Raw genomic sequence first — 16,116 nt, 5'->3', positions numbered from 1 at the left:
GATGCTTCTGCATTCCAACAGATTTCATAGTAAGGCAGGTGTATGAACCTACACTCCAACCGTAAATAAAGGAAAATAATTTAAACACAGTACATTATTTTACCTGTCTTTGCATCTCTTCAATCTGTCGCTGGGGGACACTTTGCAGAATACTGTACATTTCAGGGATCTTTTCTTCAGGGATGACAACAGAGGCCCTATAAGCAAAAACCAGAAAACACATGGTAAGATGAGAAGAAAGAAGTTCTACATTAAAAGATGGCAACTGCTTTTCCAACCCAGAATCTTGTCCTCTTCTAATAATACACATTCAGAAGATATTAGCAGAAAGAAGCAGTCTTTTCTCAGTGTAATCAATTATTCTGTAGCAGTTCCTTCACAACACCAGCCAGTTTGGCCACAGATAATGCCACAAAAGTCTGTGGACTGATCTGTACAGATAATCTAATAAATATGGAAGGCACAGAGATCCAGAAATCCTGAATTCTCATCTCTGGATTGCCACTGACTTGCTGTCAGCTGAGATTTTTGGACTGACCAAACAGTAATAGCATATACAGTGCTACATATACAAACTAGTAATTTTTCTACGTATTACCCTAAGATGATGTAACTGGGCATAGTGCATGCATGGAAAAATAATCTAAGCGCTTAACACAGTGTACTCAGCTACAAAATAATTATACCTTTCTGTCTCAGATGAACTTAGGAATCATGACACAATATAGAGAATTTAGCATTTACGTGATGAAATTTTTATCATATACTTTCCTTAAAAGAGCCTGAATGCAGACCAGTCCTCACTGAATTCAAGCACGAGATAACAAAGCAAGTCTGTTTTAGAAAAAATATGATCGGCTACAGGATAACCAAATGCTCTGTCATCTCTGCCTCGTTTGTTTTCCTCTCCTATTTTTGATGTGTAATATATCAAGGGCAAAGACTGCATGTATCTTACTCTGTATTCTATTCCCTGTAACCCCCAGTACACTTGACTTATCACACAGATTTCACTCAAATCACTGAATGCAATGAAGTCTCTTATGCAGTGGTTTGATGTACAATAGTGAGGGTACAGACCTCTTCCAGTCCAGAACCTCAGAGAAAGGTAAAATGTAGGAGTCAGCAATGATGACTGGGACACAGCCAGCTTGAAGAACATCACTTAGCACAGCCTGTCCCAGGCGGGCTCCACGCAGAACCACACAGAATGTAGACTCCTGTCAACAAATGGTATCCAACACACAGATGAGGAAAAAAAGGAAATGTTAGATTTGTATTATATGTGTGTGTGTATGTATATATGCATTATGCTTTCCTGCCCTCCCCCTCATAAAAAAACAAGTCAAAAGGAAAACAGGCTTGCTACACGCAACCAAGGTATTCTGAACTATTAGCTAATTCAAAATAATTACGCAACTTTATCTTCCAGAGGCTCAAAAATATCATAAGTGGAGAGATGAGAAATCAGCTGATGGGACTATTCTATGCTTTATTTTAATGGCCAAACTTCAGAATTCTAATTGAGAAAATTCAAGGGGAAAAATAAGTGAAACATTTTGAAAGTCTGGCATAACAAGATGAGCAACAATCAATGTGAACTTATTGAGTACAAACTGTATGAACCCAACCTAATTTTCTTCCATTACAGGGCAATCCAGCTCTGTGGATAGCAGAGAAGTAATAGATTTCATATCTCAACTTTAAAAGGCATTTGACATCTTTCACAGCATTTTCACAGGCAAATTAAGAAATCATGGGCTAGATAAAGCCCTCATAGGCTTTACAGTTACATAAATTATAGTTACAGAACTCTAAGTATAAAGCAGTTGGCAGTGGCTCACAGGTAAAACAGTGATGGACCAAATAATCTTTCCCAGGTGCAAAAGTATTCAATGTGTCCCTTAGTTAACCGAGTAGCAGAATTAAGACCATACTTGTTAGATCTGACAATACCTATGATTTTGTAGGATTAGCAACCATAATGGATAACGGGATTAGAGTTCAACCTTACATGGATAAATTGACTAAAAAATACCGATACATATAGGGTTCAACACTTAGATAAAAATAACCAACTGCACAAATATAAAGCATGAAGTAACTGGCTAGGTTTTGCACTTTGCAGAAGAGGACGTTTCCTACAAAAGGACAGGAAACTAAAGGGTATTCACGTGGCAGCAATGTTGTGCTGTTGATAAAAAAAAAAAAAAAACCACTCCACCCACAGGTTGTATTAGAATGCAAAAAGAAGTACAATCTAAGACCTGAAGGAATCACTCACTCTTCTCAGTAATAAAAGACCTCAGACAGAGCAGTGTGTTCAGTCTTGGGCAATGCACTTCCAGGGGTAAAAAACCAGGATGATTACTTACCTTGAAAGTATGACCTCCAAGGAAAGATTGACTATATCAATACTACCTATTCTGAAGGGATGAGGGCAGGAGGAAGATGGCTAAAAGGAACTTCAAAGATATAAAAAGTTGTTGCAAAAAGGAAGAACATAATCCACTTACTCATGTCCACAACACACAAGACAAAAAGCCGTGAGTTTAAACTGCAGCAGAGAAGACTTCTTGACTATACTGCACTCACCCTGTAAATAGGGACTTTAGTTCTCACTGCCACTGAGGAATCTTGCTATAGATTCAAGATCACAAAATAAATGCTTGTAGAGTTCAGCTACACAAACAAGGAAAAAGCCCAAGTCAGTATTATCCCTAAGTCTAAGAAAGAAAAATTATAAAGTTGATACAGGGGCTCCCACAGATATGAAAACATCTTTTCAGCTTGCATTCTGTGGCCTGAGGAAAAGGAGCCAGGAGGCTCAGCAGGGCAGCAAAGCATCAAAATGGAACTAGGAAATACACGGGGGTTTGCTGGCTCTTCACTTGTTTCCTAATGCAATTGTAAGACCTGTGTTCATATCCATAGAGTACTAAAAGCCTTGAAAACCTCATCCAAGAGAAGACTGCAAACAGGAAGCATTAGCAACCCAGAAGCCCAAGAGCCTGTCTAGTAGGAAGTCTGTAAAGGCAGCGCTGGAAAGGATGAACTGTGATCGCAGTCCCCCTTCCCCCACTCTCAGACAGGAAGAGAAGGAAAAGAAGAGTTCAGGGGATGGAAGGAGTGGAGAGAATGAACACACATTTTAACCATTGACTGACTAGATCACACAGCAGCAGGTGGAAGAGACTCTACTAAGGTCTGGGAGAGAAAAAAAAAAAGTCCAGATGTGGACACACATGCTCATCTGCCCAGATAACCATTTTTCCTGTCTAGACAAAGGTTACTATAAATACATCTCCTCACATCACCACTGCTATCAGCCAGACATTCCAAAGGGAGATGCAGTGCTCTGCAAAGGAAAGTATTTTAACAAGCTCGGCATGTGCTAGCTCTCTTCTGAGTTATAAAATCATATATAGCAAGATATAGATATAGATTCCCTGACTTGCTATCCTTGAGCAATCCAGTCGGTATTTAAAGAAATAAAGCAAACAAATATTATTTTTTTCCTTTTGGCTGAAAGTTTAGGACTCAGGGTGACCCTTTCCTCCCTCTCCCCCTCCTCCACAAGGAATTTTAAACATATTTCCTACAAAACATAACAGGAGGGGTGGAAACTCTGCCTCTCCTCAGCTTGTTTGTTATTTTATCATCATTTGCCGAAGTTCAAAGACAGATTATGTGCTGGTGGCCACAGACACAGCATAGTGGCCTATGGTGTAACTCACTTCACCACACTGCATGCCAAAGCACCTCTCTGTTAGTGAATTGCCAAGAGACACAGGGGTCTGAGAACGCTCTCTAGTTTTATCTTCACTGACACATCAAAAGGCCTCTGGAAGTTGGGCCAAGGCCATGAAACACATTTCACCTAGATGTTTTCATAGCTGCATGCTGACAAATCTTCTAGCTCTGTCTGTCAAATCTATACAGAGAATTTTGTAGAGTTTAACTACTAAGCTGCACACAAAAAATATAATCTGACCAACTCTCCTTAAATGTAGCACTCTTTTTTGCCCCCAAATAAATCCACACATAAGCTCTTTAAAGTTCATTTTAATCTTCCCTCCAATTGACAAAGCCATCCTCTGTTCCAAGCTTCATCTAGCAAGGCCTGGACGGTCATATATGAGAAATTCCAAATTCATGCCTGCTGAAGGTCTTTTTGCCAGTTATTCTGGAGGGTGTAGATTCCAATGTTCTTCCCCAATTTTAAAGTGAGCAATTTTGTTTGGCCTCCAAAAGTTTGTCCTCCCATTGCCGCTGGATTTGGCAGTATCTTCGTATCATTTTTTAAGTTTAAGTGACATTGTCATATGTTAGTAGAAGACCACCATGACCAATCTCATGAAGTTGTTATACATAAGCAGTGTTTTCAAATTGCAGCGTAGTCTGCATATCAATTTGAGTACATAGTTCTTGGCCCTCTTAAAAATAAGAATAAAGTTAGGATATAACATCCAAGCTACCATAATGAATTATGCAGTTTCAAAATACAGCCAGCAAGTTAACTAAATACAAGGAAGTATCCTACTAGTGCTAAACAGGAACAGCTCCACAGCTAAGAGAGTCACCAAGGGGAAGAGAAGTTTGCAGGAGAGACAGCCTTACCTGAAGCACTTGAGGATAATCAAAGACTTGATTCTTGTGACAGCGTTTGCGAATAGCAGGGATCCCATCTGACAGATTTGTACATTTGTCTAGGATCAACACTGATTCCCCATTCTCAGCTTGAAGAGCTTCCAGCTCAGACCGGTATTCTGGGTGCAGAGCCATTTGAGATGACAGAATGAAATACCTGCGAGGACTGAAAAACCACAGCAAGGTTACCTGACAGCACTGTGAGTTTACTTCCAAGATGCTCTAGAACACATTTCCTTCCATTCTGGAAAAGCAGAGCAAGATTAACTACATGTGGACACACTGCCAAGACCATATTTCAGACAAGGCTGGAAACAGTAATGATGCAATATAATTAAATCTTGGATAGTAAGTGGCTCAGCATTATTTACAACTTTGAATAAATTGGTACTTGGAAAGAGTGCTTATTACATTAGAACAGGCACTTGCATTATAACCTCTATTATAAACTAAGATAAACATTATTTAGCTACATATTAAAACAGCTTGCTACTGATGCCAGGATTGTTTGTTCTTTTGTTTGGTGTTTGTGTACTACAACAAAGTAGATAGGACACTGAATGCTGCTACTAGTTTCTCCTCCCATATATTTTCTCATCAATTTTAATTGAAAAAAGATGCTGAACTGACAACTCAGCTACCCTGTGCTTATTTAGTCTTGATATGGTGACAGCAGCAACAGGACAAGTTCATCTCATTAGCTATGATTCAGTTCTGTCCCTTTTGGGCAACATAAAGGCAACATTTCCAGGACAAAGTTGAAGGCCCATTATCCCATTCACTCTCAACTCCTACCATGTTCCAAAAACATGAATATTTAAAATGTGCCTTAATACTGAAGTGTTTCAAGACACTAATTAACATTGGAGGTAAAACACACAGGAATACAGTCTCAAATTAGGTGCTCACTGCTTTAAGAAGTCATGTTAATGTTGGAAAATAGCATGTCATATAATTGTTATACTCATTCTCATCTACTTTGGTTTCTTTTTAAATGGTTCAGCTAGGTCAGACTGCTCCACCGCTCCCCATTGAAAGGAACACACAGCGAGTGCCTGCCCTCACGCTGCCAAAAGAACACAGGAAACACGAGGCCTGCACTTAGGATTCCAGTTCTACTCCATGTGATGCTATCTTTAATTTACAGCTCTGAAAACACATACAAACACACACTTTATAAAGTCAGACCTCTCCTGCTGCTCTTCTCACCTCTTCTACTCATTTTCATGCTGGTCACTTCAGTTGTTCCAATTAACAGATGAGACTTGCATAAAATTTTTTTTAAACTTTCTTTTTCCCAAGCCTCCAGCTGCTACCAACTTGCTACCAGCAGCTCTACAGAATATATATTTCCAGCAGAGGGGGATTTAAAAAGGAGAGTAAATCAAAACCCCTCAGTTCAGCTCTGTAAAAGGAATAAAAAAGGATTTGCCTTAAAAAAAGGAAATACTGCTGCAGATGAGTGATAATAAATGCCTATAACCAGCTAAAAATTATGCAGGTTTGTTTGTGTATATGTTTAAAACCAATTTTTGCCTTGAAACTGTCATCATCCTATGACACTCAAAATCTAGCTATCAAATCTTGCTACAAAAGAAAGTACGTCCCAGCTCCCAGGAAATAACACACTAGTGTAGTGGAATGTAATAATATATCCCAAGCAAGCCTGAATTCTGAGCATCATTCCCTTGTCACACTCCTCCTGCATAGTGCAATCAAACTTGTGAACACGTTTCAATTAGTAATGCTAACTGGCCACTAGATGGTACTCCGGAGACTACAGTTTGTTCCTCACAAAAAAAGCCCAACTTTGAGAACATGGACGCTCCAACACCTTCACTGAACACAGACTCATGCATTGCATCAGCTCCCACATAACAGCTTCTCTTATCCGACCTAAAACCAGCCACAGCATTTAGTTGACTACATGGATGTGAACAATATGACTGCATCTCTCTTTACAATTGGTTCTATACATGACGAAGCCTATCATCACGTTCATGCTTTCCAGACAGAAATACAAAGCGTGCTTTCACTCTGTGTCAGACTGTAGTAATACTTGACATCTATGAAGAATCAATTGGGATGCAACCAGGTGCCCCTACACTGGCCTGGTCCAGGAGCATCACAAGCAGGAACATAAAGGGTGTGAGCAAAGCAAACCACTGCTGCACAAGTTTGTCCTGTAATTGACTGCGGTATCTTACCTGGAGCAGCCCAGAGAAACAGCAAGAGCATTGCCCTTACCAGAGGAGAAGACAACTGAAGCCGAAGTACAATAACTTTTTGTGTCTGATAGTGGCAGCACCCTTTCAATCACAGTTTTCAACTTCCATAATTCATATTCTCTACAGGATGCTGTCAGAAAAAAGGACCTAAAGTTTCTGCATTTCTAAACTTCATCTTCACAATCAGCGGACACGTCACCTACCCCCGTTGCCTCAGTCTGCCCATCTTTTAAACCAAAACAGAGGTAAGACCTTGCTACAGCGAAATGTTTTCAGCTGTGTAATTAAGAGGCTTATGAAATATTAAAAGAGCAGTCTTCCATAATCAATAGAACTTGTCTTCCAGACTTCTACATACTCTTGTTCTGAAGACATGAATGGATTAGAGAAACCACCACTTTCCAGGGTAGCTCATTTTAATGGCTAATTACTTCCCCTGTTAAACTTAGTGCTTCATTTCCCACTTGTCTTGCTTTACTTCCAACTACAAGGTCGGCGGGGTTGTTTGTGTTTATGTCTTACTCCATTACTTTAAAAAAGAAAAAAATAAAATCAGTATTCTAAGCTCTGGATGTAACTATTCCCATAATTAAATCGTCTCTCATTCTTCTTTTTCATGAGCTAATCACACTAACCTCCTTAAGATTCATTCTGCAAGAACTTCTTTCCTTCAGAGCTGTATTTACAGGCTTCTCCTGTTCCAAACTCTCAATGTCATTTTGAAAGGACTTCAGAACCACAAAAACATCTAAAGTGATTTACAAAGAATGTATCTGTAAGACATACAGAGGTAAAGATCATATCCTCACTCCTATTCTCCTGTTACTCATTCAAAGTTTGCACTGGCTGATACTACCTGAGGCACTTGTGTTGATTCCCATGATCCCTTCTATCTCTGTAAAGTCACAATGGAGATATAGCACACTTCTTTTATCATTGCACTAGTGACCTTTTGCCATTACTTTGCTTTTAAGTATCCTAAAATAAATTGTCTGAAGCTATCATTTATTAGGGAATCTATATTGCTTTGAATTACTGCCCTGCTTTACTTACACTTTAAAGAAACCAAACATATTAACGACTTCTATTTACACCCAAAATATCTTGTCAGCTCACTGGAAATATTGAATCTAATTCTACTAGAAACACTGTCATGCTGTCATATTTCACAGTTCAGTTTCTGGAGTGGGAAAAACAGAATCACTCCAAACAAATCCTCAGTTCACAGCTAAACCACACATTGGCAGATGAGCCAAGGCCATTAGCATTGGAACCATCTTACTTTTTTAATAGCAAGAGCTATTAAAAGCAACTCTTACAAAATTGCCCAAGCCCACCAACAAGTTAGTAGCTATATTTATATTTTATCAGCATCAATATTAAACATGATATTGAATATACTTTGCCCAATTAATGGGAATTGCTTTACCCCGGTCCTCTTTCTGGCAGATCCACTTCCCCCGACAACGGGCTGTAAACAGGAATACTGACATCGTAGCCTTGCCGGTAAGTCCATGTGGAGAAGCCTCCACCAGCCAGCAGAGCTCTAAAAAATACAAGAAAGCAACTTTAAACAGAGTATGTATACCTTTCAAACTCAGAGTGTGATTTACTCGTCGTCATTACCAGAACATCAAGAAGATGCGTGCTCTGAGCTAAGTCTTTCTCTCGGCTTTTGTCAGTGGCATTTTTCCTGCAGTTTTTTGGTTCACTTTAGTTTCCACGAACTGAGCTTACTGCCAGATTGGATCTAGTTATCAATGGAATGCTTACGATTGCGTATGATCACTGAGAAATGGATCATTTTTGCATTAATATAGGGAAATTTAATCTACTGCAGTCATTATGATAATTTTGCATTTTTGCAAGCTTACATGTCCTAAGTCAATTTTAATTTAAAGAAATACATTCTTAATTATTTATAGTGGTTAACATATTCCTCGATGCCTGCACTAAAATAGGGTATAGCACAGCTCTCAAAGTGTTAGAGACAAGCCATATTTCAGATACAAGTCCAGGTACAATAACATAGTATTTTGGCAGCTTACAGTGACGCTGGACTTCTCAGGCTGGAAAATAAAATGGAGTTATTTGCAATTGTATTTTTAAAGTGATCATACAAACTAGTGAAATTTATTTCATATTTATGTTACACAAAAAATGCTATAAACAGAAAACATGACAACAAGAACTCTGTATGTGCTGAAATTAACTTCGAACAGTAGAGGCTGCTTGGGACACTATGTGCTAGAGAGCATGGGAATCATCAAGGTTTGACAAATTAAGATGTAATTCAACCTCCCAACAGGATGATGCTGATTGTCTGTGGCTTTTCCTAGATGGTACAACCTTTTGCCACACAGAAGAGCTTGAAAAAACAGAAGAGAACAACGTGTACAGAAGAAAGCAATGCATCATTCACAGTCCCAGAAAAAATGGGCTTGTTACTATCTCCTATTCCAAATCAGGCTTCTTCAGAATATGCTAGTAGAGGACATCAGCTTTTCAGTTGGCATTTCACCTCCAGTGACCAGGTGGCACCATGAACATATCATCCTATTTCCAAAAGAAGCTCAGATTCAGCTTCTTTAGTGAGACTTCTCAAACAGCTGATCAAACTTTCAGTCCTTCATCATCAAACAGCAGGGTGTGCTACACTTTAAATTGCCCCAGGGATACTGGGTCTGCTTAAGGTACCATACAAAGTAGTTTGGAGAAAAATATTTCTCCAATTCCAGTTTCTCTCCTTCTCTGTGGAAAGAAGCAGAACACAAATACACCACTACACGAGGCACTACATAAAGGATCTTGAGGAGCTGTACCCGTTGTAGTAGCTATGATTACAGCTAAAAGCCTTATTATCACAAGCTTGCGTACTGTCACAGTTCAGATTGGAGCAGGCACATGTCTCATCAGTAATCAGAACAGACATATCAGAACAAAAAGTCAAGGTGAGACTGGAAGAGGCACTGACAACCAATTATCTGATACTCTTGTTTTCAGATATCACTGAATGAAATCCTTAGTATAGTGTTTGGAGAAGCAGTTTTTCCACTGCTGTTATACAACAGATTATCATTATACCTAATTATCATCCAAGACCTACCTTTTTTTCCCATCAGAACATGACACCCTGGACAAACACCAGTATGTTCTGCCTGCTCTGCAGATATCCCACAGGGCACTTCACTTCCTGCTCTGACCTGCAGCACAGTTGCTCAGTGTTCAAACACCACAATCACACTTTGCCATAAATGTCACTTCATCCAAGTAGTCAAGCAAGCAGCCCTAAGCATCATTTAAGAAGCTCTTTGAAAATCCCAGGCTCTGGATTAGAGGATCTGGATTAGAGATGCATTTCAGCTTGATGACAATTACAAAATCAAAACAACTTGCCCTTTATTACTGTTCACTCAGAACACAAACTATGGCAGGAGCAGAAATCAAGTCGAGAACAGGATGACAAATCAAGTACGTGCTGAGTGAGAATTTATGTTCCAAATCAAGTGATTATTTTGGACTCCTTTCCAATGCCCCCTCTTTGGTGACACGTACAATGCTGCTATGACTAGGTCTCACCCTTGAAGCTGCATGTTCCGTGTCTTATCCATATTAACTCAGTTACAAGCAGGGAGAAAAAAAATTGGCTTGGGTGTTGCTGTTCTTGCACTTCATATCCCCCTCCTCTTTTTTTAACCCCCCCTAATTGGGAAACTACAACCAGATTGTTTTAATTGGATCCGGTGAAAACATGACAGCACCTCATCAGCCTTGAGAAAGCAGGTGTGTGTCATGCCGACTTTTACCTAAATAAACCCACAGGGAACCAACACCAGTTAAATAACTCCACTCAGATTTTCATCGTATGGTGCCGTAAGGGAGTAGAGATATTAACTCCTAATGTACTCAAGACAAGTAATCTTTAAATTGCACTGATCAGTGAGGAACAAGCCTGTTCCTGAGCAACTTTTCACCACTTTTCAGATATTGATCCTTCTTTCTCTCCAGGAAGTGCCCCAGCTGGTCTGTACTCTAAGTGTTTCTGCTCAGCTGCCATCATCATCAGCTTTCTGCCAAATTTCACAAGTCACTGAAACCCAATTCATCAACTGAAACACAACGAAAAAGTAGCTTAGTTCGTATGTTCAATTCTACAGCTACAGAGCAACTTTGCAAAAGAAATCCTTTCATCCTCGTTATTGTACCAAATTCAATAGCTCTTATTAACAAATAATAAAGAGCTTATTTTTTAAGTTTTATGGCAGGAGATTACATATATTATGGCAGCTAATACCAGCAACGTAGCCTCCACGCCCACAAGGCAGACTTCCATCTTTGAAATTATGGAATAAAGCGCTTTTACACTTCTTTGGAAATTGGATTTAAAGATTTAATAAACAAACAACCCCTTAGTGAGGTAACTCAGCTAAAGACTTTTCCAGATGTAAAAATACCATATAACTGAACTTCCCCTTGTGTATAAGGTCTTATTTTACCTGGATTAATATTCTGCAGCAAATCAACAGAACACAACTCTATCAAACCTTATGATCCACTACCATTCAACTATGTATGATCTCTGATATGTGCCGAATAGAGAAGGCAGGCCACATTCCCTGTGCAAACTTCACAAATGTTACCTGTGTACTTCACAAACCATCCACAAAATCCCACAAATCCAGTCTTTCTGGAGTTGTACTGGTACAGTTCAGAACAGTCATGCAAAACCAACTGAACTCTGCCAACGTACCTTTATTTTGGCCTGCAGCCTCTCACCCTGTGATGCTACAAACAACTGCCCTTCACACTTTGTTAACTACCCATTCTGCAGCACATGCAGACATTCTCAAATTAAGAAAACACATCCACGTCGCTTGTTCTGTTAGACATGAACTAAGATCTCCAGAGGTGACCAAAATCATACTGAAACCTTGTACTGCACCACTCATGCCCTTCCAGGACTCGGTCCACACTACTGACTTTTTCACAGATCCCTTGTCTTCACACCTGTGACCTGTAGTCCAGGTTCTGTACTACACTGAATAAGTCTAACTGTTGGCTGCCTACAAAAAGGAGTTTCCACCTTTTCTCCATCCCAAGCACTGTTATTGCCTCTCCTATGTATTATGGCTAGTCATCGTACAGCTGCAGGATGAGTCAGTTTGGCAAGCTACGACAACAGCTGTATGCCAAAAAAGATTTAATTTTTTAATTCAGATTACTTGGCTTTCCATGTTAGCACGACAAACACTTAGAACAAACACCTACCAAAATAATACATTTCCTGCATACTAAGCCAAGACACATAAGGCCAAATATAAATGGACTTTTGACACAAAAAAGTAAAAAAAAAAAAAAAAAAAGTCGTGCAGTGTAAGAAATCTACTGTATTCAATTAATAAATCTACTTCTTCCATAGACACATGCATCCACAAACACACAGTCCCAGAGCAGTCCATTCCATTAAACAGAGCATTGTCAAATGAAAATTCCCCTTAAAAAGTATAAATTTTAAGATAACAAATACAAGGATTTACTAACAGATTAACAGGTTTGGTTATGTAAGAATGATGCTTGACTGCCCTCTTCAGGCTAACCCACATGCATATAACACATTTCATACAGAGAAGTAAAAAAACTAAAGCCTTACTTCACAGTCAGTGATGCAATTACAATGAGTAAACTTACTCTTTGAACATGTCCAGAAAGAACATGTTCTGTTCTCGCACTTAAGGATGTTTTAAATCATCTTTGGTGCAAAGAAATCAAGATATACTCCATACACAATCATCTTAGAAAAGATACCGTATCTCAGGCAAGATTTTGTTGATATTTGGCAGAAGAAAGTTAACCTTGTCCTTCAAGAGAGGGACTGGTTACACGGGACCTAACTCAGCAGAACTAAGCACACAGAGGCTAATCTAGTAGAAACATATTCAGTAACAGTATCCAAGCTAAGTAAGTTTGTCTTATTCCAATTTTCTTTGCCTTACAACTTCCTTTCCTCTTCCAAAAGTAAACTATTCTGCAAGTGAAAATTGAGCTCAGGATTCTCGCCTTTTAAGCTTCTGGCAAATTTTTTCAAAACACACTTGCCAGAGAATAACTAAGAGCATTTGTCCAATTACTAATACAGTGTAAATGTTAAGATAACAAAAACTAATTCACCATAGTTTTGTCAAGTACAGCAGCTGCTTTAAAATGCCCTTGAAGCACCTGACTTCTATGAGAAAGTTGCAGCTACCATCATCTTTGAACTTCTAATTTGCATCAAACGGGACGTTCTGTAAAGCGTTCAGGTTCAGTAACACACAAGATACAGGTCTAACCTCAAGATTCTCCATCCTTACAGCAAGTCTAACAGTTAAGAGCTGTCAGCCACATCCTGTATAAAATTAAGGACGGGGCTAAACTGTCAGATTTCAGCAGCAAACACTTGTCCTACACAAGACAGGGACTCCTCTACTTCCCTTTTTTGAGAAGAGAGGAAGTCATATTCCAGCTTTGTAAAGGTTAAGGAGCACGTCCTTTGCTATCAGCTGCACTTCTGAGCTTGTTGCTTCTTCAATGGCATTTAAACCCAGATCTGTGCCTCTGTGCAAACACAGCAAAATGCATACCTATCTCTAGGAACATCTAGGGCAGTGTTATAATCTGGTGGCCCTCCAGGCAGCATATTGAAGAGCAAGTGATTCGTGCCTCGATCCCACCTAAGGCAGAAGAAGAAACAGACAACAATTAGAAAGGTGTTCTCTACATAAGGATGATAAGTTCTGTCAAAGTCTAGCTCTGGCATTGACTCACTGCATCCTCCCCTCCTGCATTAACCTTAGTTTTTTCCACTTTGTGTTCTTTAAATTCACACACTGAAGTTTCAGTAAGTACCTGGATAACTGTGCCAAAGCCTGAGCTGTCTCTTTGATACGGAGCGCGTTCTGGTTGAGGACATCTATGGATGGCACAAAAAGGCAGGCCCGGTTGACATCGTCAGTGTAGAATTCACTGTCAGAGATTGCAGTTAGCAGCTCATTGTATTCCCTGGAAATGGTGTTGCTCACCGATGTCCCATATTCATCCACATACTTTTTCAGTGAGTAGATGTATACCTTGATTTTGTTTTTGGGATTGAAGCCACATCGATAGACATCGAAGCAGGTGTGCATCCTGCAGCTGAGGTCTCCCCGCTCAGGAATGGGGCTATCAGCAGGAAGCTTGACCACAGGCACATCATGGACACTGCGTTTTTCAATGGTCCAGTCACTGGTTGACTCAATGGAGTGAGGCCAGAACTGGAACATTCCTGTGGCAATTAGGCCAAGAAGAACTATGGAAAAGAGAGTGATGTAGTAGATGCGATGCTTGGTTTTCATCCTTGGGATGAGGGCTGGACCCCGGGTGTTATATTTGGCCGACGCACACATAATGGAATCAATTATCTCTTGTCTCTACAAAACAGAAAGAGAGAGGTTTTAGGATGAACTCTGGAAGAGATACATAGTTATCACAACGCAGAGAAACATCCAGTTAACCCTTTCAAGACAGGCTCTTTGCCTCGGCAGATTACAGTAAAATTTCTTCAGATGTTCACATGTCCCACCAGAACATAAGATGCCAACAGGGACTGCCACTAAGCAAAGACAACATGAAACTGATCTGCTGGGCCTGGTTGTAATGGAATGATGTTGGCCATTTAACAAGCACAAGCCAGAAAAGGACATGGCTTGGGCAGCAAGGGGAGGAAGAAATCTCAGACACTACAGAAGTGAGTCCTCATAGGTGCCACTCCATCTACGTCTAAGTGTATTCATAGTGAATACTAAAAAAAAATAAAACACTCATCTACAAGTGAAGAGAAACAACCTGGATACCCCACAAAGGGCTCACAATGGGGCATCACACAGAACTTAGGATCATGATACTGCTTCTAATGTAAAGGTGCTTTCAAACTGAATTTTACAGGAGCCCCACCATATCTGACTAGAATGACGTTAAACTACTTCTGGCAAGAAAAAGGAATTAATTTCTCATCTTCGGCAAAAAAGTGTTCTATGAGCTGCCACTGCAGTCACGTTGAGAAAAGCATTTAAGTAATAATTCACTGTAGTCTGAATAACTCTTGTAGTGAAAAACATGATGTAATATAAAGTATCACAGAGTCACACAACTACTGTCATCTTTGATGTTTTTTACAAGTTTTTACACACAGAATTGTGGTTCCAACAAAAGGCAATTTATATTAACTACAGATTGAAGAATCAGCTACTTGTTGCATGCAAAAAACTGTTTAGGTTTTCAACTAAAGCTTCCACGATAAATAAATCCAACCTGAACTCTCCATAGTGGGAGCTTTTTAAATGTAGTAAGCATGTTTTTCCTGCAGAAGAATGTGGATGGTATAATTATGTGTTTTCCTTTTGGACAAATAGGATGTTTTCTTGCTTTGTGAGCAAGAAAGAAAGTCTGACAGTCAACTTTACAGTAGACAACAAATATTAATAAAAGCAGTATCAATAAGGCATTAAATGGTCTTTATAACAAATTGTGTTATGTTTATTTGGCAGTTCTTAACAAAATGCTGTTAGGACGGGGTGGCTAACACATGAAGTGACTGCACTTGCACACAGCAGCACAAAAATAATCTCAGACGCTAATAAATATTCCATTTTTAACAGTTGCTCTCATCAATTTACATTCACATTCTGATTCTGGAGACAGCTTTTAAAGCCTACTGTACAAGACAATACATGCATGATGCTGCTATCAGGACAGATGCCAGAACATGACATTACTATTAGTTTTATAACTAGAAACTTTCCATACGCTTCTGACTGTTAACCATGTTATTCCTCCTTCCTGATATAGCGCCAGAACCACTTGCATTATGACAAAGATTATACATTTGCAGCAAGCATTTGAGTCACCCAGCAAAGCTGTCTAGACTTAAGCCTGGGGGGAAAAAACCTCAATGAAATGCAACTCTCCATCCGTGGAATCGTTTAATCACTTTTACACAGCACGCAATCCACTTGGGCAACCTGCAGGCACAAGACAAGATCTACTAGCATTTGGAGTATTAGAAGTAAAAGGAATAAGACACAGCAGCCAAAGAGGTGGCAAAAAAAATTACGGATGTAACAGACGCGGCAACAGCCGCCTTTCGAGGGACGCCACAGCCTCGGGACGGCCCAGGCTGACCCGGGTGCCGCGCTGCCCGGAACACAACCGGCAGGAGCCAGGC

The 16,116-nt window shown here is 39.7% G+C and overlaps 1 protein-coding gene across 3 annotated transcripts in view; it reads right to left on the bottom strand.

Moving 5' to 3' along the window:
* EXT2 (exostosin glycosyltransferase 2) overlaps positions 1–16,116 on the bottom strand; it is a 334,688-nt gene that overhangs the window by 318,309 nt on the left and 263 nt on the right. For 2 of the 3 annotated variants that reach the window (XR_007766582.1, XM_050898477.1), the window contains exons 2-7: positions 13,764–14,323; positions 13,499–13,588; positions 8,308–8,424; positions 4,621–4,816; positions 1,081–1,220; positions 104–197 (exon numbers count right to left, since the gene is read on the bottom strand). Coding sequence is in view for 2 of the 3 variants with exons in the window: in XM_050898477.1 (XP_050754434.1) it covers positions 104–197; positions 1,081–1,220; positions 4,621–4,816; positions 8,308–8,424; positions 13,499–13,588; positions 13,764–14,299 (1,173 nt within the window). In the remaining variant the exon portion in view is untranslated. The remainder of the gene's footprint in view (positions 1–103; positions 198–1,080; positions 1,221–4,620; positions 4,817–8,307; positions 8,425–13,498; positions 13,589–13,763; positions 14,324–16,116) is intronic. The other variant, XM_050898478.1, reaches the window with a different exon arrangement.

Source organism: Gymnogyps californianus, chromosome 5 (genome assembly GCF_018139145.2).
Source record: "Gymnogyps californianus isolate 813 chromosome 5, ASM1813914v2, whole genome shotgun sequence".
Lineage (NCBI taxonomy): Eukaryota > Metazoa > Chordata > Aves > Accipitriformes > Cathartidae > Gymnogyps > Gymnogyps californianus.
This window is presented reverse-complemented; position numbering and strand designations above follow the sequence as displayed.